General features: G+C 40.9%; 1 protein-coding gene across 2 annotated transcripts in view; it reads right to left on the bottom strand.

The window, feature by feature from the left end:
• Window positions 1–23,754, bottom strand: part of SENP2 (SUMO specific peptidase 2) — a 46,817-nt gene that overhangs the window by 11,391 nt on the left and 11,672 nt on the right. For both annotated transcript variants that reach the window (XM_019024569.4, XM_019024568.4), the window contains exons 3-13: window positions 21,178–21,311; window positions 20,699–20,765; window positions 18,875–18,965; window positions 13,246–13,414; window positions 10,385–10,488; window positions 8,008–8,102; window positions 7,089–7,140; window positions 6,342–6,405; window positions 5,016–5,192; window positions 2,144–2,275; window positions 256–459 (exon numbers count right to left, since the gene is read on the bottom strand). In XM_019024569.4, the coding sequence (XP_018880114.1) occupies window positions 256–459; window positions 2,144–2,275; window positions 5,016–5,192; window positions 6,342–6,405; window positions 7,089–7,140; window positions 8,008–8,102; window positions 10,385–10,488; window positions 13,246–13,414; window positions 18,875–18,965; window positions 20,699–20,765; window positions 21,178–21,311 (1,289 nt within the window). The remainder of the gene's footprint in view (window positions 1–255; window positions 460–2,143; window positions 2,276–5,015; window positions 5,193–6,341; window positions 6,406–7,088; window positions 7,141–8,007; window positions 8,103–10,384; window positions 10,489–13,245; window positions 13,415–18,874; window positions 18,966–20,698; window positions 20,766–21,177; window positions 21,312–23,754) is intronic.

The raw sequence follows: 23,754 nt of genomic DNA, 5'->3' as shown, positions 1-23,754 counted from the left end.
AGACCTGGTCTGTAATTTTAAAAAATAGTAAAATAAAATAAACATAAAATTTTTTAAAGAATAAATAAATAAAAAGAACTAAAAGGGTTGGGTGAAGGATGGGACATTAAAAAAAAAACTAAAAAGAGACTCTGTAGAGTATGCTTATAATATATACTACTGGCCTCTATACACAGGGCAGAAAAAGGCAGCATTATTTTTAAAAAATGGTCTTTATCCAAGTCCAACAATTAACCATTAACCCTCTCTACTCACCACCAGGCTCCAATGTACCTTCCGATGAATAGGCACCAGAATAATTTCTTGTTCAAAGAGATTTACCCCTTTGGTCCATCGTTTCACTGCTTGGTAACCCCCAGACTTTAATTTAGGATAGAAGAAAGTACTGAATACATGAAGTGCTGGATAGCCTTGCTTTTTATTTCTTTCCACCAGAAGATTCATGTAAAAATTAATGACCTACAAAATACCAAGGGAGCAAAAGCTGGAACATGGCAAACATATTATCAAAACTAAATTTCTACCTGAATAAGGATGAATTCGAAGGTAAGGTACTAAAGAAGAGGATAAAAAGACTGTCTATAGTAGAAGACAGGGAAAAAAGTGATCAGTGCAAAATGGGACACATGAAATCAAATTGTACTTTTAAGGCATGTGAGTAACACTTAACAGCCAGAAGAAGGAATCCAGGAAGAAAGTCTGTGCAATAATGGAAAGATCTACATAACTGTATCACACCAAAAATACGCAGAAATATTAACAGTAAGTGAATTTTACTACATATAAATTAGACTTCAATTTTAAAATATTAACTGGAAGGACATACACCAAAATAATAACACTTTATTTATCTCTGAGTGGTGATACTTTTTTTTTGAGACAGAGTCTTGCCCTGTCGCCTAGGCTGGAGTCCACTGGCGCGATCTCTGCTCACTGCAAGCTCTGCCTCCCGGGTTCACGCCATTCTCCTGCCTCAGCCTCCCGAGTAGCTGGGACTACAGGTACCCGCCACCACGCCTGGCTAATTTTTTTGTATTTTTAGTAGAGACGGGGTTTCACCGTGTTAGTCAGGGTGGTCTCGGTCTCCTGACCTCGTGATCCGCCCGCCTCAGCCTTCCAAAGTGCTGGGATTACAGGCATGAGCCACCGCGCCCGGCCGAGTGGTGGTACTTTTGAACAGTAATATTTTTTACTTTTCCTGTATTTTCCAAATGTTCTACGATAAACAAATTACATTTATAATGTAAAACAAAACATTCCTGTTTTCAAAGAATGTGTTTATAAGTAACTAGTCATAGGGGACTTCCCTCAAAGAGAGAACATGCAGGGGCTAAGCAGTTCGGGGAAGAACCCATGAGAAAATTGTCAAAGAACTTAAGAGTTAGCTTTTGCTAAATGTATTAAGGATACAAGATGACAAGTTAGGCAAAATTTTTCAGCTATCACTCAAAGAAAAATACACATAGTATATAGTGATCAATATATCCCTTTATTACTCAAAAAATAAAACAGGCCAGGCACGGTGGCTCATGCCTGTAATCCCAGCACTTTGGGAGGCCAAGGCGGGCGGATCACCTGAGGTCCAGAGTTTGAGACCAACCTGACCAACATGGAGAAACCCTGTCTCTACTAAAAATACAAAATTAGCCGGGCATGGTGGCGCATGCCTGTAATCCCAGCTACTTGGGAGGCTGAGGTAGGAGAATTGCTTGAACCCAGGAGGTGGAGGTTGCGCTGAGCCAAGATTGCACCATTGCACTCCCGCCTGGACAACAAGAGCAAAACTCTGTCTCAAAAACAAAACCAAAAAACAAAAACAAAAAAATAGCTACTATAAGAATTCACCTAAAATACAGTATCACTTGCTGCTTCCTCCCGTTTATCAGCTGTACCCAGGGTTTATTGAAGACCAGTAAATGAAGTGGTGGATGCAATAAAATACAGACGCAGAAAAGGGAAACATCGCTAATGAAAGGCAGAAAATCAGAACTAACCATCTTTTTAAGATTTAAAATGTTTTTGTTTTAATTATAACTAAGAGTTGCTTTACCAACCCATTATAACTGGGTAGGAGTCACTTTGATTATAGATAATAAATAAATAAACTTAATGATAGCCAAAAGGGGGAGGGAATACAACTTACTTCATCATTGAGCCAGTGATAGTTCTTTAATGTCTGAATATCTCCTCGCGTAATTCGCAATTTGAAAGCACTACTTAGGATTTCATCCTGTGGGCCATGGCCTAGGGCATTACTGATTTCCTTTTCCATGTCCTGAATTAGAAAGTTCAGAAGGTGCTATTTTAATATAGAACCATTCATTATCAGTTATTGAAAACTCCGAGACTGAAAAAAGTTTTTCATCTCGGCAACACCTGACTCTTGAGAAAAATATACTATCAAAGACCTACTAAACTACAGTAGGAAAACATTTTTTTCTTATTTTTAGTGATAGAGATGGGGCCTCATTATATTGCCCAAGTTGGTTGCAAACTCCTGGGCTCAAGCAATACCCGCCTTGGCCTCCCAAAGTGCTGAGATTACAGGCATGAGCCACTGCACCAGCCCTGAAAATATTTTAACTTATAACTACAAAGCAGCCTTACTTATTTGTTGTAAGTAATACTTACAACAAATCCTGGTTCACTTATTAGCTTGTGGAAACAATAATTTAATAATACTATTTACATCTAAAGTATAGTCTCAATTTTCCTACTACTACATATTAACCACTATGAGTCAAACATGGTGTCAGATGCTTGAAGCACATCATTGATCCATATTAGTGAGGAAGACATTATTACCATTTTATAGAGAAGAAAATTGAAACCCAGAGAATTTATTTTACATATTCAAAGTCATATAATTATTAAAAGGTAGAATGAAGATTTGAACCCAGATGCATCTAATTTCCTGGACTTTGCTCCCTTCATAATAGTAAACTCCTGATTTCCACTTCAAACTTTTTTTTTTTTTTTTTTTGGAGACGGAGTCTCGCTCAGTCTCCCAGGCCGGAGTGCAGTGGCGCCATCTCGGCTTACTGCAAGCTCTGCCTCCCGGGGTCATGCCATTCTCCTGCCTCAGCCTCCCGAGTAGCTGGGACGACAGGCGCCTGCCACCACGCCAGGCTAATTTTTTGTATTTTTAGTAGAGACGGGGTTTCACTGTGTTAGCCAGGATGGTCTCGATCTCCTGACCTCGTGATCTGCCCATCTCAGCCTCCCAAAGTGCTGGGATTACAGGTGTGAGCCACCAGCCTGGCCCTTTTTTTTTTTTTTTTTGAGACAGATTCTCACTTTGTCACCCAGGCTGGAGTGCATGCAGCTGCATGATCTCAGTTCACTGCAACCTCTGCCTCCCAGGTTCAAGCAATTTTCATGCCTCAGTCTCCTGATTAGCTGAAATTACAGGTGCACACCACCATGCCAGCTATTTTTTTGTATTTTTAGTAGAGACGGGGTTTCACCATGCTGGCCAGGCTGGTCTCGAACTCCTGACTTCATGATCCACCCATCTTGGCTTCCCAAAGTGCTGGGATTACAGGCATGAGCCACCACGCCCATTCTCGCCTTTAAACCTTTAAAACATCAAAATAGGCTGGGTGTGGTGGCTCACGCCTGTAATCCCAGCACTTTGGGACGCCAAGACGGGCGGATCATGAGGTCAGGAGTTCGAGACCAGCCTGGCCAGCATGGTGAAACCCCGTCTCTACTAAAAATACAAAAATTAGCTGGGCTTGGTGGCACGCGCCTGTAGTCCCAGCTACGCAGGAGGCTGAGGCAGAAGAATCACTTGAACCTGGGAGGCAGAGGTTGCAGTAAGCTGAGATTGTGCCACTGCACTCCAGCCTGGCAACAGAGCGAGACTCCATCTCAAAAATAAATAAATAAATAAAACATCAAAATAAGATTAGGACATCTAAGGGGTCATACCATCCTTTTTGACATGAAGAGAATAAGCAAACAGGCAGAAACTTGGAAACCACCCAGCAGTCTAGCAATTGACTCCTTATGGAATAAATGGCTTCATCATACTAAAGAATTATGCAGATAAATGCATTATTTAAGATACAAAACTAAATCTATAAACCCAATAGAAATTATTTTCCTCTAGGCTGGGGGCAGTGGCTTGCGCCTATAATCCCAGCACTTTGGGAGGCTGAGGTGGGTAGATCACCTGAGGTCAGGAGTTCGAGACCAGCCTGGCCAACATGGTGAAACCCGGTCTCTATTAAAAATACAAAAATTAGCTGGGCATGGTGGCAGGTGCCTGTAATCCCAGCTACTAGGGAGGCTGAGCCAGGAGAATCACTTGAACCCAGGATGCAGAGGTTGCAGTGAGCCAAGATAGCGCCATTGCACTCCAGCCTGGGCAACAAGAGCGAAACTCTGTCTCAAAAAAAAGAAATTATTTTCTTCTAAATATATGCTGCTTCCCACTGCACACAGCTTCACTATTTTATGGATCTCTCTCTCCACCTGCATGCCCAATATAACAGTAAGTATTCAAGAGATTTGCCTACTAGGGCAACGTTGTGGAGGAAGCCAAGATGTGGGCACATCTTTAAAATAAGAATTTTAACTACCTTCATTCTTTATGTTCTGTAAGTTTTTACTATTTTCAAATGCAATAATCAACAAAGGGGGCATTTTAGTAAACTATAATAACTTTCAAAAAAAAATGCAATGAACTTATTCTTAATGCCAAACCCATACTATATAACTCAACATATTTGAAGGTTAGAATTTACAAAGAATCTGTTGTATTCCAAGATATGAGATGATTGTGTCAACTCCCCATTTGCTGAATATCAATCTGATCCCTTAGGCCACTAATGATCATGCCTCACTAAAGATCAATGTAGTCAAAGTGAATCAACAGACCATGGACCTGACATGTTTTCATATATTCACCCCTAGCCTGGAGAAAGTCCTCAAAACAAAACATTGAAGTTAGAATAACTGAGGTTATTTAAAGACATGCCTCTTTTTAGGATCAATACAAAGAACAATACCTCTGTAAGTTCAAGGAGATCGTCCGTTCTTCTGTCCCTCTCTTTGCCTGAGCAATTCTTTTCCTTTGTCTCAATTGTTGACACTTTCCTCCTGAGTAAGCCATTGCTTCCACTGCCCAGGCGGAGTCGGGCCGACACCTCTTCTGATAGGTCAGGCTCCAGTTGGTATCCCCTCCTCTGATCAAAAAATTATCTAAATTCTACTGACATGTTTGATACTTGCAAATATAAACACAGATTACACATGAAATATAAAACTGCCACTAATGTGAAAGAAAAGAGAATTAGCAAATCCCCCAAGTGAGTAGATTTACCCTATCTGTCTGTCCCTGCAAGGGGGAGCAAAAAAAGCTCCAGACCTAGGCCTCACAGGACCCTCAGTTATGAACCATCAAACAGAACACTCACCACCTTCCCTGGAAGCAGCAAGAAAAGTATTTTCAGTTCTCCTATCACAATTAAAATTAGTATGTTTAAAAGATATTATGAAAGTTTTAAACAGCAAAAAATATGACCCACAATCCCATCACTCAGAATAAATCCCTACTATCTTTATAGTAACTCAACTTGGTTCTAGTTTATCCTTGAAAAAAGTCATTTTATATTACAGAAAATGCACAAAACATTAATGTACCACTTAATTTGAATGAACACCTATATAACCACAATTGTAGTAAACAAATAGAATTCTGCCAGCAACCCAGAACATATCATCTCTTTCCAGAGATGTATGATTTTTAAGAAATTCTCCCTAAGAAGTCATAAAATGTAGGTAACATGTTGGTATGGAGGCAGATTGGTCTCTCATAAACAAAGGTGGCTACTGTACAGAGGCAAAACTCCAACAACTCACAAGGAAGGAAAAAGTTGTGTATTTTCAATGCTTCCTGCTTTTTTTTTTTTTTTTGAGACAGAGTCTCATTCTGTCACCTAGGCTGGAGTGCTATGGTGTGATCACAGCTCACTGCAGCCTTGACCTCCTGGGCTCAAGCAATCCTCCCACCTTAGCTTCCCGAGTAGCTGGGACTACAGACATGCCACCATGCCTGGCTAACTTTTAAATTTTTTTGTGGAGACAGTCTCACTATGTTGCCCAGGCTGGTCTGAAACTCCTGGGCTCAAGTGATCCTTCTGCCTTGGCCTCCTAAAGTTCTGGGATTACAGGCATGAGCCACTGTGACTGGCTGGCTTGCTGCTTTTTTAAAGAAAAACAACAGAATTAACAATCAAAGTTATATATATATACTTTTTCTTGCTTTTCATGGGCACCAAAACATAAGTTACATAAGTAAACAGATATCAAATGTAACTAGGATTTTTACTTACACTTTCATTTTCAAATCTGATTCCGACCATCTTCTCTGTATCAGTAATTTTCCCCTTTGAACACCTAAGGAAAAAAATTGAGAGATGATAGACTTCTGCTAGATGATTCAAACCTAGTACATCCCAGTTTTAGAAATAAGATTTCGTAATTTGTACATAAAAATTGTGTTGAGTTTACATAATACTCTAAACCAGGAGTCAACGAACTTTTCTGAAAAGGAACAGACAGTATTTTAGGCTTTGCAGGTTTTATGGTCTTGGGCACATCGTGGCAACTCTGCCACTGTAATTTAAAAGCAGCCAGACAGTATGTAAATTAATTCGCATGTTCCAATAGAAATTTACTATACAAAAATTGGCAAGTAGACCAGATTTGGCCCATGGGCCATAGTTTACAAACTCTGCTAAAAACCATCATCCCAAAATCCTAAAGCATGCAGAGCTGCCTTTACTGTTCCTATCCTAAAGACACTGACACTAGACATCCCCACTCCAACCAAACTCCCATCTAAGAAGCATGTGTTTCTCCCAACCCCTGATGCCTGGGAGATAAGGGGCACCCCCCAACCCACCAGGCTAGGGTGGGCATCTGACACAACAGCTAGCTACCTATCTACCCTATATGCTGACCAACTACCAGAACTCAAGAGAGTTCACAATTCCTCAGAACTGCTTACTCATAAACACGCTTATAAAGTAAGAAAATATATATTAAAAGAAAGTGTAGAATGAACTGAATGTACGTACCTCTTTTCACTTCTCAATGAACATAGAGGTCCCCTTGTTTCAACAAGTCTATCTGTGAGGATGGTAAAGAAAAGATTAAATGTTTCCTTCATCGATGAATAATATAGTTAGAATTTCAGCTTACAGAGTTTCCACAACATCAAGACATTCCTCTACACTGAAATGCTACAGTGAATTCCAAAGACACTAGCCTCCGTATATACTAAGTTGCCTAAAAAATGCATACATATCTTTGCTGCTTAAATATAATCTTTACTATAAACCGAGTGATATCTGCTTATCTGGTAAGCTGTCATTTAGTGGACAGTAAGTGGAGAAATATAAGGAAATTGTTATATAAGGAATGTAATAAAATTTCAGCTCACAAAATAGTTGCTACTATCTAGCAGCTTAGGAATAATAATCCAGAGCCATGTTATGAATCTACTTCACCCTGAAACAGCTTTTCTACTAAATTCCTAGATAAGCCCCAGTCAATGCTGTGAGGTTTTTTTTTTTTTTTTTTTTTTTGAGACAGAGTCTCACTGTCACCCAGGCTGGAGTGCAGTGGCGTGATCTTGGCTCACTGCAACCTCCATCTCCCAGGTTCAGGCAATTCTACTTCCTCAGCCTCCTGAGTAGCTGGGATTACAGGCAAGTGCCACCACGCCTGGCTAATTTTTGTATTTTTAGTAGAGATGGGGTTTTACCATGTTCGCCAGGCTAGTCTTGAACTCCTGACCTCAGGTGATCCACCTGCCTTGGCCTCCCAAAGTGCTGGGATTGCAGGCGTAAGCCACCGCGCCCGGTCCAATGCTGTGAGATTTGACAGTACTTTGGTACACCATCTACACTTGAATGTCAATTTTCTACCTCATATGAACAGTGTAACATGAACTAAGGTCAATATATTAAGACAAGGCTAAATCTGGGAACTCACATTGTTTTGGAACAAACTGAGTTGTTTTGACTCCGTGATTTTGCTCTTCCCCCCAGCCTTTGGTCTTTAATGTGTCCATCTGACTTCTTTGAGAACTTAGAAACACAAAAAGTGAGGGAGATCAGATACAAAAGCAAAGTCTACCATTAATATGCATTATCTCTGTCCGGCAAGCTTCTCCAAATAGGGATGATTGATGACACTGTTATATCAAATTACAACAGAAAGGAAGCAACTGTGTGGGACTAGGATAAAAGGAGTCTAATCATGATTCTAATAATATTTCAGCCAGGTTACCTAACCTCCAGTTTCTCTGTTTGTAAAATCAGAGGTTCTGAATCCCCAGTGATGCACTAACTGAAAAATCTCAGTGTGATAAAACTCAGATTAAAAGATAAAAAACTTTTTAAGCTATATATTTAAATGGATCCTGAAACAATACATTAAAAGCAAGAACTTTTTGTTTTTTGAGACGGAGTCTCGCACTGTCGCCCAGGCTGGAGTGCAGTGGTGTGATCATGGCCTCACTGAAATCTCTACCTCTCAGGTTCAAGTGGTTCTCCTGCCTCAGCCTCCCAAGTAGCTGGGATTACTGGCACACGCCACTACACCTGGTTAATTTTTGTATTTTTAGTAGACATGGGGTTTCGCCATGTTGGTCAGGCTGGTCTCGAAGTCCTGACCTCCAGTGACCCACCTGCCTCGGCCTCCCAAAGCGCTGGGATTACAGGTGTGAGCCACCACACCCAGCCAAAAGCAGGAACTTTAATTATTTATTTATTTTGAGACGGAGTCTCGATCTGTAGCTCAGGCTGGAGTGCAGTGGCACAATCTCTGGTCACTGCAAGCTCCGCCTCCTGGGTTCACGCCATTCTCCTGCCTCAGCCTCCCGAGTAGCTGGGACTACAGATGCCAGCAACCACGCCCAGCTAATTTTTTGTATTTTTTAGTAGAGATGGGGTTTCACCGTGTTAGCCAGGATGATCTTGATCTCCTGACCTCGTGATCCGTCCACCTCGGCCTCCCAAAGTGCTGAGATTACAGGTGTGAGCCACTGTGCCCAGCCAAAGCAGCAACTTTAAAAAGCAAAAACAGTTTGAGGGTTTCGCCAACATGACAAAGCTAAGAGTTCGTTAAACATACTGCTGTTTCCAACATATGGCTGGTCAAAATGGAGAAAATACTGACATTCTGACTAAACCAAAAGAATTTTTTTTTAAAGTTCACAACTGATTATTCACAAACAATCTGTTATTTCTGCATTCAAAAGCTAGATAGTAGGCCGGGTGCGGTGGCTCACGCCTGTAATCCCAGCACTCTGGGAGGCTGAGGCAGGTGGACTACCTGAGATCAGGTGTTCTAGACCGGCCTGGCCAACATGGTGAAACCCCATCTCTACCAAAAATACAAAAATTAGCTGGGCGTGGCAGTGGACGCCTGTAATCCCAGCTACTCAGGAGGCTGAGGCAGGATAATCGCTTGAACCCAGGAGGCGGAGATTGCAGTGAGCTGAGATTGCGTCACTGCACTCCAGCCTGGGCAACAATAGTGAAACTCCATCTCCAAAAAAAAAAAGCTAGATAGTATTCGGTGACTTTTTAATCTTCGATTTGCTATTATATAATTTCTGGGATCCCTGTGTTTTCTCACACCACTTGTTAGAATTACCTAGTGTACCTCAATCCTGAGCTCACACATTTTTTGTCCTCCTTTCACAGGCAAATACAAGGCCAAATATCACTTCCTTCTGCCACTCTCATCTATTAATATTTGCTTAAATCATTATTTAATTAACAAGCTGTCCTATAAGGAAAATTGTTATGACCTGGGAGACTTTAATCTTGTCTCTAGTGGGTTTCCAAATGTGCTAACATTCAATCTCTATGATGCCGCAGGGACTAGGTATGTCTCATGGGATAGGGGTGAGGTAGGGGGAAGGAAAAAAGACAAAAAGAAAGACCGGGAGGAGATGAAGGAGAAAGGAAGGAAGGAAGGGAGATGGGAGAAATGGAGAGAGGGGCAGGAGTGGGGTGGGGAAGGGAGGTAGAGAGAGAGATTGTGGGAAATGTATGCTGGGGAGGTTGAAGAAACTCTCTGCCTCTTGGGAGCCCTACTTCAACCAGTGATCCACTTTTTTTATATAAGAGTTTCAAGTAAAAGTTTACTTGAACAAAAGGTCCTAAAGGTAACATAAAATTTTACTTTGCAAAACCAGTTACATATTATCCATTACTAGATAAATATCCAGGCAAATGACAGAGCTAGTTCTCTCAGGGTTAACCTCTTCTTTCAGTAAAACCCTTCCTACCAATACTTTCTCCAAAAACAAACAAAAAAAAGATGCCTAGCAAAGCATTATCTGTTAGCTCACTGTCACCTGTGATAATTTGAAGTTACAGGACAGACAGAGTTTCCATGACCACTTTCTTTAAGTCGTTCCAATAACTTTCGGTACTTCTCTCTTTCCTCTTTTTGAACACCCTAAATAAAAGAAAGCATGTTAGATAAGTACCAGCACATTAAATTTATAATTAAAAGGCCAAATGTAAACCATAGGTGTGTTTTATTTGCCAGCACTATGTTTTTAATATTTCTTTGAATTAATTACTAACTTTATACATTTTTTAAAAATAAAAAAATCTAGCCTCCTTTGATCAACTGAATCCACAATCTATATGTAGGGCTATCCCATTTAGATGGGCCACTGCTCTCCAGCCCACTTTATTCATGTTATCTGCTAAATTCTGATGGCATCTAGGTTTTTGACAGAACTGGGTTGAACAGAATTAGGTTAACTACAAAAAAACTCAGCAGAAATCATCTGCTTGCATAACGAGAATATACAGTTTCCAAAATGAATTGGCCTCACCAACATCACCAGTAACCTCTATGGCTACATTTAATAGACACTTTTCCAGTCCTTATGTTACTTGATCTCTCTTCAGCATTTCACCCTGCTGACCTGCCTTGCTTTCCTAGACAATAAGCTCTTCTGATTCTTTTTTCTCTGTCTCCACTGCAGATTATTCCTTCTGCCTACATCATACTGATGGTTTGCCCATATCTCTTCTTGCACTACATTCCTTCCCTGAATAATCTCATCAGCTCCCTTGATTTAAATAACACCAATAGGTTAAAGATTCAGAAATGTGTCTCCTCAAAATTTCCATCACATATATCCACGAGCTTCCAGGAGAGGTTTTTTTGTGGGTTTCACAGGGAGTTTAAACAATGTCCAAGACTGGAGTCATCATCTTCCCCATAAACATAGGGTTATCTTGGTAAGTGACACATAGTGATTCCCAAAACTGAAATCTGGGACTCAGATCCTTCTATCTACTTTAGATCACACTTAATCAACAGATAACGTCCTTGCTAATACTACCTACCAATATTTCTAGAGTATATCTTCTGCATATTCCCCTGCAGATACTGGCTCAGTCCCATTTCTGATTTCTCATCTAAGAGACTGAAATATTTAACACCTCATCTTAAAACCCCTTTCAGGGATATCGTCCATTACTCTCTCTCTGCCTGCTTATCAAATAGCAACTATTTATGTATAAGCTCGTAGAGGGCAGAAACCACATTTCATTTAATCTTGAATTGCTAGCACAGTACAACTAGCACAGTACCTGGGACCCCAATAAATATTTCTTTGATGAACTAAATTAAACAAGTGGCTCAGAAAACTGTTGGCAAGTGAAATAGCAGATGGTCCTCGGGAGTGCCAGATACAGGAATAATTCTAAATTTTCCTGGAATAAAGGAAAACCTCAAAAGGAAAGTAAAAAGATTGACTCTTCATCATGCTGAGTGTTCTGAAAGGTGAAGGAAAAAGCAGAGATGCACACCATTTACTTCCCTTCCTTAGTCACAGTTACTAAAGTTTATAAAAAGAAACAAGTTATGGCTGGACGCGGTGGCTCACGCCTGTAATCCCAGCACTGTGGGAGGCTGAGGCTGGAGGATCGCTTGAGCCCACGAGTTTGAAACTAGCCTGGACAACATAGCGAGATCCCATCTCTATATATAAAAAAAAACTTGGTAAATTTTTTTTAAAAAAGCAAGTTACACTAATTCAGGTACCCAAAAAGAATCTAATCTTGGCCAGGCTCAGTGGCTCATGCCTGTAATCCCAGCACTTTGGGAGGCTGAGGTAGGTGGATCACCTGAGGTCGGGAGTTTGAGACCAGACTGGCCAACATGGTGAAAACTCATCTCTACTAAAAATACAAAAAATTAGCCAGGCGTGGTGGCACATGCCTGTAATCCCAGCTACTTGGGAGGCTGAGGCAGGAGAATCACTTGAACCTGGCAGGTGGAGGCTGCAGTGAGCCAAGATCGCGCCATTGCACTCTAGCCTGGGCAACAAGAGCAAAACTCTGTCTCAAAAAAAAAAAAAAAAAAAAAAAAAAGAATATAATCTTATCTCTTCCTAATATGACTCTTTTTTCTTCCTTATAATAAAAATAACCACATCTAAAAATTGACTAAATTATATGTATATAGAATATCTATAGAAGAATACATATAGGTATCAGAGGTTACTTGCTTAGAAGTAAACATGGTGGTGGAAGCCAGGTATGGAAGGGAGTCTGAGAAATTTAGTTACCGTACATACTTTAGTACCTTTTGAAATATGTAACATATGCTGGAACGTGGGAGACAGAGGTTGCAGTGAGCCAAGATGGCACCACTGCACTCCAGCATGGGTGACAAGAGTCTCACTCTGTCTCAAAAAAAAAAAGGAAAAAAGAAATATATAACATAGTAGATATATTATTTGCTCCCAAAAATATTCGTTAAAAATTCTTTTTAGTCTTTTAATTTTTATTACTGAAAAAAGTTTCATTTTTAAATTTAGCTGTCTGACTCTGTGTCGGTGCCTTCAATACTTTCACAACGATTTTCTGCTCCTCGATAAGCAACATGCTTGATCCTGTCACAGACTCACTGAGCACACGTGGCCGCTATAGGCCTTGCTAATGTGATCTGGACAATCTCATAAGAACTTTAGGTCTCATAGCATGAACCCCTCAAAGTCTGCCTGGGCACACGCTGCATGCAGATTTTTGGTGCATCTGGGTTTAAGACAGCCTCATTTTGTTGGAGGCTGTATTGTAGGAAAACCTACAATGGTATGTCAAACGTTGAACCATTCTGAGTGTCTCTAGGCAGCATCCTTGGGAAGAGCTGTAAAATTTTTTTTAAAGAAATCAAGCTGAAAAGGCTTACCTCCTCCACAGTACAATGGGGACGCCTCAGACCCTTGCCACTCTCTTCAGAAATCATCTCTGTTACAGCCTGTTCCTGAGGTTTCCACATTAGAGAACTCTCTGGATTACCTTTGCTATGGCGACGGCCACCTGGTCTTCTATTATAGCCTTCTGAGTTCAAAGTAAAACTGAGCAACAGAAAAAAAAAGAAAAAAAGTATCACCAAGCTGCTTAAATTGCTGGAATCTAAGCTCCCAGACCATCCTGTGATTAAGTTGCTTTAGGTCAAGCTTACTCCTGGCAAGTCAGACAAGTAAAATTACGCAAAAGTTAGATCTATCCCTAGAGCACAGGGCACCGCAGCATTCCACTATGGAATGTCTGTTTATAAACTAGAGCTGCCACACAAAGAAAGTCTCTGCCTTCCTCTTCATGCCCATTTCCAACCCCAACTTTACATTTAGCTCTCCTATTGCATATACCCCTTCTGATACTGCATTTTTCCTTTAGTCACCTGGAACCACTGAAATTCATTATTGGTGTGATTATTTGTTTAATGTCTATATTCCACACTAAACTTTAAATTCCATGAAAAGAGATTACATCCTTTCACCACTGTTATCTTAGTACAGGGTCTAAGCCAAAAGGCCCTCAATAAATATCTGCTGAATGCTAAATTAATAAACACTAAAGGAACTGAAGCCTGGAATTCCCACCCAGTCACAGTTGCTGGTGACAAATCTGCCTTTCCTGCCATTACCAACAATGCAACAAACTGACATCATGCCCCTCCTTCCTTGGGTGATGCTTTTGAAATGAATATCACTTATGTGGTGTTTCAAAAAAAAAAAAATAGGCATAATCTGAAACAAATCATCAGTATATCAGACAAAATTAAAATATTAATGCCAATGAACACAAAGAAAGGGCAAGGAGTTGTTGCAGAATAAAGTAGATCAAAGAGACATGAAAACTATGTGCAATACACAATCCTGCACTGGATCCTGTATTAGGAAAAAGAAAAAGCTATAAGAGAAAAATTTAAATAAGACCTGTAGATTACATAATAGTATTATATCAATGTTAATTTCCTGATGTTGGTAATCCATGATCATGTAAGTGAATGCCCTTATTCTTTTTTTTTTCGACGAAGTTTCACTCTTGTCCCCCAGGCAGGAGTGCAATGGCACGATCTTGGCTCACTGCAACCTCCACCTCCCAGGTTCAAGCAGTTCTCCTGCCTCAGCCTCCCGTGTAGCTGGGGTTACAGGTGCCTGCCACCACGCCCGGCTAATTTTTTGTATTTTAAGTAGAGATGGGGTTTCACCATGTTGGCCAGGCTGGTCTCAAACTCCTGACCTCAGGTGATCCACGCGCTTCAGCCTCCCAAAGTGCTGGGATTACAGGCGTGAGCCACCACGCCCAGTCTTGAATGCCCTTATTCTTAAGAAATAAACAGATTTGGCCAGGCGCGGTGGCTCACACCTGTAATCCCAGTACTTTGGGAGGCTGAGGCGGGTGGATCACGAGGTCAGGAGTTCAAGACCAGCCTGGCCAACATGGTGGAACCCCAACTCTACCAAAAATACAAAAATTAGCTGGGCGTGGTGGTGCATGCCTGTAGTCCCAGCACTGTAGTCCCAGTTCATGCCGCCGCTTGAACCCAGGAGGCGGAGGTTGCAGGGAGCCGAGATTGTGGTACTGCACTCCAGCCTGGGAGACAGAGCAAGACTCCATCTCAAAAAAAAAAAAGAAAAGAAAAAAAATAAACAGACTCAAGTATTTAGGATTAAAGGGACATGAATCAAAGACTCTTAAATGGTTCAAAACAATATGTATATATGAGAGAATGAGAAAGCAAATGTAACAGAATGACAACTGGTGAATCTAGGTCAGGTTATTTGCCTAATAGAGCTTCAAAATATATGGAGACAAAAAAACATGGAGCAAAAACTAGCAAAGCTGAAGGAGAAATAGAGAAATCCACAATTGTGGTAGAAAACTCAATTCCTGACTCATCAATCAATAAAAAAGTTGACAGAAAAATCACTAACACCTGTAAAATATTATCAACCAACCTGACCTGACATTTAGGTCATTCTACCCAACAACAGCAGAATATGCATTCTTTTCAAGTGTACATGGAACATCATCCAACTGGACCATACTCTAGGCCAGAAAACAAACATTAAAAAACTTAAAAGAAACGAAATCATACAAAGCATATTCTCTAACCATAATAGAATTAAACTAGAAATCAATAACAGATATCTGCAAAGTCCCAAATATTTGGAAACTAAACAACATATTTCTATCCTTCTAAATCACAGGTCAAAGAGGAAGTAAAATAGAAATTAGAAAATATTTATTTACTTATTTATTTATTTTTTTGAGACGGTGTCTCACTGTGTCACCCAGGCTGGAGCGCAGTGGCCCAATCTCAGCTCATTACAACCTCCGCCTTCCAGGTTGAAGCGATTCTCCTCCCTCAGCCTCTCAAGTAGCTGGGATTACAGGTGTGTGCCACCATGGCCAGCTAATTTTTGTATTTTAGTAGAGATGGGGTTTCACCATGTTGGCCAGGCTGGTCTCAAACTCCTGACCTCAAGTGATCTGCCCACCTCAGCCTCCCAAAGTGCTGGGATTACAGGTGTGAGCCACCACACCCAGCCTAGAAAATATTTTAAATTGAATGAAAATGAAAACCAACATTTCAAAATGTGGACAATGCACCTAAGCAGTGCTTACAGGGAAACAGCATTAAATGCTTAGAGAATAAGTTCACCCCTGACTAACTGTGTATCTCCTAAGAACAAGGGCATCTCTTATATAACCACAATATAATCACCAAATTCAGGAACTTTTGCAATAGTACAATGTAATATGTAGCCCATATTCAAATATCTCTGAAGCTATTAAAAAATAACCTTCATAGCAATTTTGTCCCATCTAAAATCTAATCCAGGATCTCACATTGCATGCATTTAGTTATCAGGTATCTTTCATCTCCTTCAGTCTGAAACAATTTTTCAGCTTTTCTTTATCTTTTTAATGAATACAGGCCTATGGTTTTGTAGAATGGACCTTAATTTCAGTTTAACCAGCTTTATCATGATTAGAGTCTATCGTTTTTGCAGGAATGCTGCATTTAGTTATGATGTCTTTCTCAGTGCGATACATTTGAATGCCATGATGTCAGTTTGTCCAACTGCTGGCAACTTCACTTTGATCTTTTGGTTAAGGTGGTGTCAGTCGTGCTTCTCCACTTTATTTTTCCTTTTGTAAGTAATAAGTAATGTGGGCTGGGCATGGTGGCTCACGCCTGTAATTCCAGCACTTTGGGAGGCCGAGGCGGGTGGATCACCTGAGGTCAGGAGTTCGAGACCAGCCTGGCCAACATAGTGAAACCCCATCTCTACCAAAAATACAAAATTAGCTGGGTGTGGTGGCGTGTCCCTGTAGTCCCTGCTACTCAGGGGGCTAAAGCAGGAGAATCGCTTGAACCCGGGAGGCAGAGGTTGCAGTGAGCCAAGATCATGCCACTGAACTCCAGCCTGGGTGACAGAGCAAGACTCCATCCCCCCCAAAAAAAAAAAAAAAAAAGTAACGTGTAAGGAGATATTTTGAGTTTATGTAAATACCAGTGCCTCATCAAACTTTTTTTTTCTTTTTTTTTAAGACAGAGTCTCACTCTGTCACCCAGGCTGGAGTGCAGTGGTGTAATCTTAGTTCACTGCACCCTCTGCCTCCGGGTTCAAGCAATTCTACTGCCTCAGCCTCCCAAGTAGCAGGGACTACAGGTGTGTGCCACCACACCTAGCTAATTTTTCTATTTTTAGTAGAAACGGGATTTCTCGCCATGTTGGCCAGGCTGCAAACTTGTATTTACTAGTTTTGGCTCAATTGATGACTCCTGCCCATATCAGTTATTACCATGACAGTTACAAAATGGTGATTTTCTAATTTTATCATTCCTTCCACACTTACTAGTTGGCATTCTACTATAAAGATCTTTCCCTCCTCGACACTATATATTTATTTATTAGCATCTGAGTCCCTGTCTTTATTCATTTTAATGTTTAAATTATCCCATCTGGCCAGTGAAAGCCCCTTTGAAATCTCCTCCTCTGTCAGGGTGGCATGCCCAGTTTTTGAACACTCCTTTACTTTCTGGCACAAGATGTTCAGACTCACTTTATACTTTCTTTCCTAGCCCTACAATCAGCCATTTATTCAATTCCAGAGGGCGCTAGTTTTTAGTTTCTCATTCCTAAATATAAGTGGATAGCCAAGGAGTACCAAGTACTTGAATAAAGACTCTAACTTCAAAGATCAGACCAAAATAAACAAACACAGAGGGAGACTGCATAAACCAGAAGGGAGCACTCAAAACATATTTTAAAATAATAAACAGCTTTAGAGAGATAAGGAAAGATTTTGCATCCTTATAAGAACAAGATGCTTAGAGAGAAAAAAAACACTGGGAATAGGCAGGGGGAGAACTTTTCTAACTTAAAAACTGACAGTCAAAAAAGAATTAGTAAAAAATGTTTTTAAAAAGAGCAAGAAGGCTACGTGCAGTGGCTCACGCCTGTAATCCCAGCACTTTGAGAGGCTGAGGTGGGTGGATTACCTGAGGTCAGGAGTTCGAGACTGGCCTGGCCAACAAGGTGAAACCTTGTCTCTACTAAAAATGCAAAAAATAGCTGGGCATGGTGGCACGCCCCTGTAAGCCCAGCTACTCAAGAGGCTGAGGTGGGAAAATTGCTTGAACCCAGGAGGCGGAGACTGCAGTGAGCCAAGACTGTGCCACCAAACTGCCTGAGTGACAGAGCAAGACCCCATCTCAAAAAAAAAAAAAAAAAGCAAGAACAACAAAAGGAGAGAATGTATGGGAAAATTAGATCAATCTAGACGGTCTAATGTCCAAGCAATAAAAATTCTACAAAGGGAAGGAAGAAAACTATTAATAATAACATTTTACAACTGATGGATATGACCAGTGTATGAAAATTAACCAGGCCACGTACACTTATAATTTCAGCACTTTTCTGTATGCATAATTATATTTTTAAGTTGAGAATAAAGTAAGTGGCAATTCTTTCTAAAACAGTTTTCAAAATCAGATGCTATGGGCATATAATACAGTAGAAAATGTAAGGCCAGGTGCAGTGGCTCATGCCTGTAATCCCAGCACTTTGGGAGGCCAAGGTGGGCGGATTACCTGAGGTCAGGAGTTCGAGACCAGCCTGGCCAACATAGCGAAACCCCATATCTACTAAAAGTACAAAAATTAGCCGGGCATGGTGTGGGGGTGCCTGTAATCCCAGCTACTCAGGAGGCTGAGGCAGGAGAATTGCTTGAACCTGGAAGGCAGAGGTCACAGTGAGCCAAGATAGCACCAATGCACTCCAGCCTGGGAAACAGAGCAAAACTCCATCACAAAAAAAAAAAAAAAAAAAGAAAAGAAAAGAAAATATAACACACTCCTAAGTTCAAGTCTCTCACTGGCTGCATGACATTCAGCAAGTTACTAACCTCAGAGCGCTTAGCAGGACTACATAACAGAACAAAAGTGAGACTGCCTAGCAAGACTGAGCACCTAATAAATGCTAAGTTTCCATTTACAGAAAGAATTTAACACTTACCCAAAGGAAGGCAGGACTCTGCGTGGCTGATCTCGGGTAACTGTCACTCTGATCTTTGGATAGTCACTTATTCCATTAGGAGATTTATTACCTATTTAAAAAATGCATTTGTAATTGTGAAATGAAAAATCACCTGCAAACAGTCTGCATAAGGAAAGAAAAAAAATCTGTGAGCAACCTACATCATAGAGCTAAATCAACATCTTGTTTTTCAATTTCTATTAATAGCACAGGAGTCTAGCACAAATTTTGTAGATGTTAAAGGAAAGCAATAGGGCTTAGTTTGTTTTTGATCTCAGATAGGTAATAAGAGAATTCACTGGCAGGCTTTGCTTGTTTTGCTTGATGGGACTGTTAAGAGGCCATGAAGAACTCAAAGATTATAACTCTCTGTAATTTAATCAATTGGAGTAAATTATTCAAATTCAAACCAGCCGTATGTTTGGCCGGTAACATACCTAAAATATGAAAAATTCTGAATTCCTAAACACATCTGGCTCCCAGGGGTTGCAGACCTCTTTACACAAGAAACCTGCCCTAGGAATACCTGGGCTTCTCTGACTAGACTACACAAAACTCACAGAAACACAGTAGTGCCAGCATCTCAGGCACAAATCTACCATCCTTCATATGTGTCAATCTTAATGGTAAACAATTCTAAACAAATATTCCAAACAGATGATAAAATTCAATTTATATTAACTTTTTAAGTGAAATAAAAGGCTTCAAAGTAATATCATCTTTGGGCTGGGCGCAGTGGCTCACGCCTGTAATCCCAGCACTTTGGGAGGCCGAGGTGGGCAGATCACCTGAGGTCGGGAGTTCAAAACCAGCCTGACCAACACGGAGAAACCCAGTCTCTACTAAAAATACAAAATTAGCCAGGGTGGTGGCGCATGCCTGTAATCCCAGCTCCTCGGGAGGCTGAGGCAGGAGAATCACTTGAACCCAGGAGGCGGAGGTTGCGGTGAGCCGAGATCGCCCCATTGCACTCCAGCCTGGGCAACAAGGGCGAAACTCCATCTCAAAAAAAAAAAAAAAAAAGAAAGAAATATCAAGTTTTTAGGAACTAGCTTCTCAGACACAGGGGTATGTATTTATTCTCCTTTGCTCTTCTCTACTCCTAGAGGTACTTTTTAAAACAGTTTGAAAAGCACAACTCTAAGGCTTTTATCATTTCCTTAACTTCTTCCACTTTTGAATTTTAAACCTACAACTTCTCTAAGCTCATTTTCCTTAACTTCCTTCCCCTCCAACTTTACAAGCCTTCCTGAGTGGCAGACATCACAACTATTTCGCAGGATTCTGGCTTCTTCCTACTTTTCCCCACCATAGCATTTTGTATAGTGCATATATATAATAATGACAATTCCACTTCAGGATCTAAGGATGACATGGAAGTCCCTAGTCCATAAAACTGTGATAACTGGGAACCTAAGGCTGCTCCCCAACTAGATGATGAACTCCTAAAGGACAGGAATAAGGTTTTATTATTTTGCTATTCTTCATAACTTAAGCACAGCACCCGGCACAGAGTAAGTTCTCAGGAAATGTTTTTGCTTTTTTGTTTTTTTTTAAATGAATGAACCTTTTTAATATGACCTTGATCTAAGTCACATTGAGGACACTGATAATACAAACAAAAAACAACAGTAAATTCAAAGACAACAATTCTGAAGAAAAGCTATTTGCTTTTTAGAACGGTAGAAAGAATGTCTTTCTCATCCCAATTCAAATCAGTGTTTTCCTTTCATATTTTCAAAATGTAGGAAAAAAATGGGCAGAAGGAGGTGGGGGAAACAGAAATATTTTTGACCACCTCACCCAGTTTCAGCATGTTGTTCCAGGATCCAGAACCTGTCAGTTCACAAGATGAAGAGTTCGAAAATACCTTAAAATCAAACAGAATCACTTCTGTAGCATCTAAATTTTGTCATCTAAGTAACTTTCTATTATGAAAAGATAACTTTTTCTTAGGTAGCTCACAGAAGAGATACCATCAATAAGACCTAAGGTTTAATTTGCCAAGACTCACAAAATGATGTAGAAATAACAATTCTAGTTTCTTTGTACATCCTTAAATAAGAAAGCATATGTAATAATATTTAGCTCTTTGTAAACACGTTTTAAATGTTCATTTTATTAACCTTTAATTTCTTGGCCTTTATAGCACAGCTAATAAAGATACAGATATTTCTGGAAAAAAGTAATTATACACATTAACTCTTGAAGAGAGAATTTTCTAAAATATAATGATTAAGTATAAAGATCAGTATTCCTAATGGAGTCTCATCCCCACTGACCTCTCCTGAAGGGGCCACATTCCGTGTTCCATTACAAGCAGAAGTTACCATGGGCTTTGTGGTCAGCTGGAATGGGAATCCAAATAAGCTGGCAGCATTGTAGAGACTGTTTTTCACTTGGTGAATAAAGCAATCTAGAAAGTGTCAACAAACTGTAAATATAAAGTAATAAACTTCCAGCTAAAAAATAAAATGATATCTTGGAAAGAGCCTCTCTCAATTTTTATCAAAAGTTCTATTTGCTGGGTGTGGTGGCTCACACCTGTAATCCCAACACTTTGGGAGGCTGAGGTGGGAGGATTGCTTGAGCCCAGGAGCTCGAGACCAGCTTGGGCCACCATGGAGAAACCCCATTTATACAAAAAATTAGCTGGGGATGGTATCACACGCCTGTAGTCCCAGCTACCTGGGAGGCTGAGGTGGGAGGATCACCTGAGCCCAGAAGATTGAGGCTACAGTGAGCTGTGATTGTGCTACTGCACTCCAGCCTGGGCAACAGAGTGAGACTCTGTCTCTGAAAAACAAAAATTTAAAAAAGTCCTATTTTCAACCATTGAAATAAAAAGGTATTTATCAATATAATCCTTTCCTAGGTCGGGTGTGGTGGCTCACGCCTGTAATCCCAGCACTTTGGGAGGCCAAGGTGGGCAGATCACCTGAGGTCAGGAGTTGAAGACCAGCCTGACTAACATGGAGAAACCCCATCTCTACTAAAATACAAAGAATTAGCTGGGTGTGGTGGCGCATCCCTATAATCCCACCTATTCAGGAGGCTGAGGCAGGAGAATCGCTTGAACCCGGGAGGCAGAGGTTGTGGTGAGCCAAGATCACGCCATTACACTCCAGCCTGGGCAACAAGGGCAAAACTCCATCTCAAAAAAAAAAAAAAACTGGGCCAGACTTGTGGCTCTTGACTGTAATCCCAGCACTTTGGGAGGCCAAGGTGGGTGGATCACTTGAGGTCAGGAGATCGAGAACATCCTGGCTAACACAGTGAAACCCCGTCCCTACTGAAAATACAAAAAATTAGCTGGGCATGGTGGTGCACGACTATAGTCCCAGCTACTCAGGAGGCTGATGAAGGAGAATCGCTTGAACCTGGGAGGCAGAGGTTGCAGTGAGCCAAGATCACGCCACTCCACTCCAGCCGGGGCGACAGAGTGAGACTCCATCTCAAAATAAATAAATAAATAAATAAATAATATTTTTCTAGCTGAATAACTGGAATACCAGTATTGTAATTGTGTTTTTTAAATAAAACATCTGAATATAAAAACATAAAACCATCACTTTAGCAAATCCATACTGATTCACACACACACACACACTCAAAATGTTCTGAAATGACAACTTTTAAGCAGAGTTCTCCAGGATATATAAAATAAATTTTTGCTGGGCGTGGTTGCTCACGCCTGTAATCCCAACGCTTTGGGAGGCCGAGGCAGGCAGATCACGAGGTCAGGAGTTCAAGACCAGCCTGGCAAACATGGTGAAATCCTGTCTCTAAAAAAAACACAAAAATTAGCTGGGCTCAGTGGTGTGCGCCTTTAGTCCCAGCTACTTGGCAGGCTGAGGCAGGAGAATCGCTTGAACCTGGAAAGCAGAGGTTGCAGTGAGCTGAGATCGTGCCATTGCACTCCAGCCTGGATGACAGAATGAGACTCCGTCTCACAAAAAATAAACAAATAAATAAATAAATAAATTTTTACCACAGATATGAGGGCATGATTAAACAACAAGGAGCATATAGCCACCAAGTACGGCAGAATTCTACAGGAAGCACTGTCATAGTCTCACTAGCTTGTCCTTACTTCCCAGGCAGGTAACAATATACTGTAGTTGCCCTAAATAACTATTTACTAAGCCCCTATTATATCTTGGCTAAGTAAAGTATAAAATATGCAGCTTTTTTTTTTTTTGAGACAGGGTCTTACTCTGTCTGTCACCCAGACTGGAGTGCAGTGGCATGATCACTACTCACTGCAGCCTCAACCTCCCAGGCTCAAGTGATCCTCCTACCTCAGTCTCCTGAGTAGCTGGGATCACAGGCATGCACCACCATGTCTGGCTAATTTTTTTGACTTTTTGGTAGAGGCAGGTCTCATTATGTTGCCCAGGCTGGTCCGGAACTCCTGAGCTCAAGTGATCCTTCTGCCTCAGCCTCCCAAAGTGCTGAGATTACAGGTGTATGCCACTGCACCTTGCCTAAAATATGCAGTTTTTAAACATCTAAGATAGAAGAAGACTATCCCTCTAGTGGAGATGTGTTAGAAGATCTTAGGCTGGGCACGGTGGCTCAAGCCTGTAATCCCAGCACTTTGGGAGGCAAAGGCGGGCAGATCACTTGAGGTCAGCAGTTCAAGACCAGCCTGACCATCATGGCAAAACCGTCTCTACTAAAAATACAAAAATTAGCTGGGCATCATGGCACACACCTATAATCCCAGCTACTCTGGAGGCTGAGGCAGCAGAATCGCTTGAATCCAGGAGGCGGAGGTTGCAGTGAACCAAGGTGGCACCACTGCACTCCAGTCTGGGCAACAGAGTGAGACTCCATCTCAAAATAAATAAATAAAT

The sequence above is a fragment of the Gorilla gorilla genome, chromosome 2 (assembly GCF_029281585.2).
Source record: "Gorilla gorilla gorilla isolate KB3781 chromosome 2, NHGRI_mGorGor1-v2.1_pri, whole genome shotgun sequence".
Lineage (NCBI taxonomy): Eukaryota > Metazoa > Chordata > Mammalia > Primates > Hominidae > Gorilla > Gorilla gorilla.
Note: the sequence above shows the minus strand (reverse complement) of the source record. Positions and strands in the feature narration are given on the sequence as shown.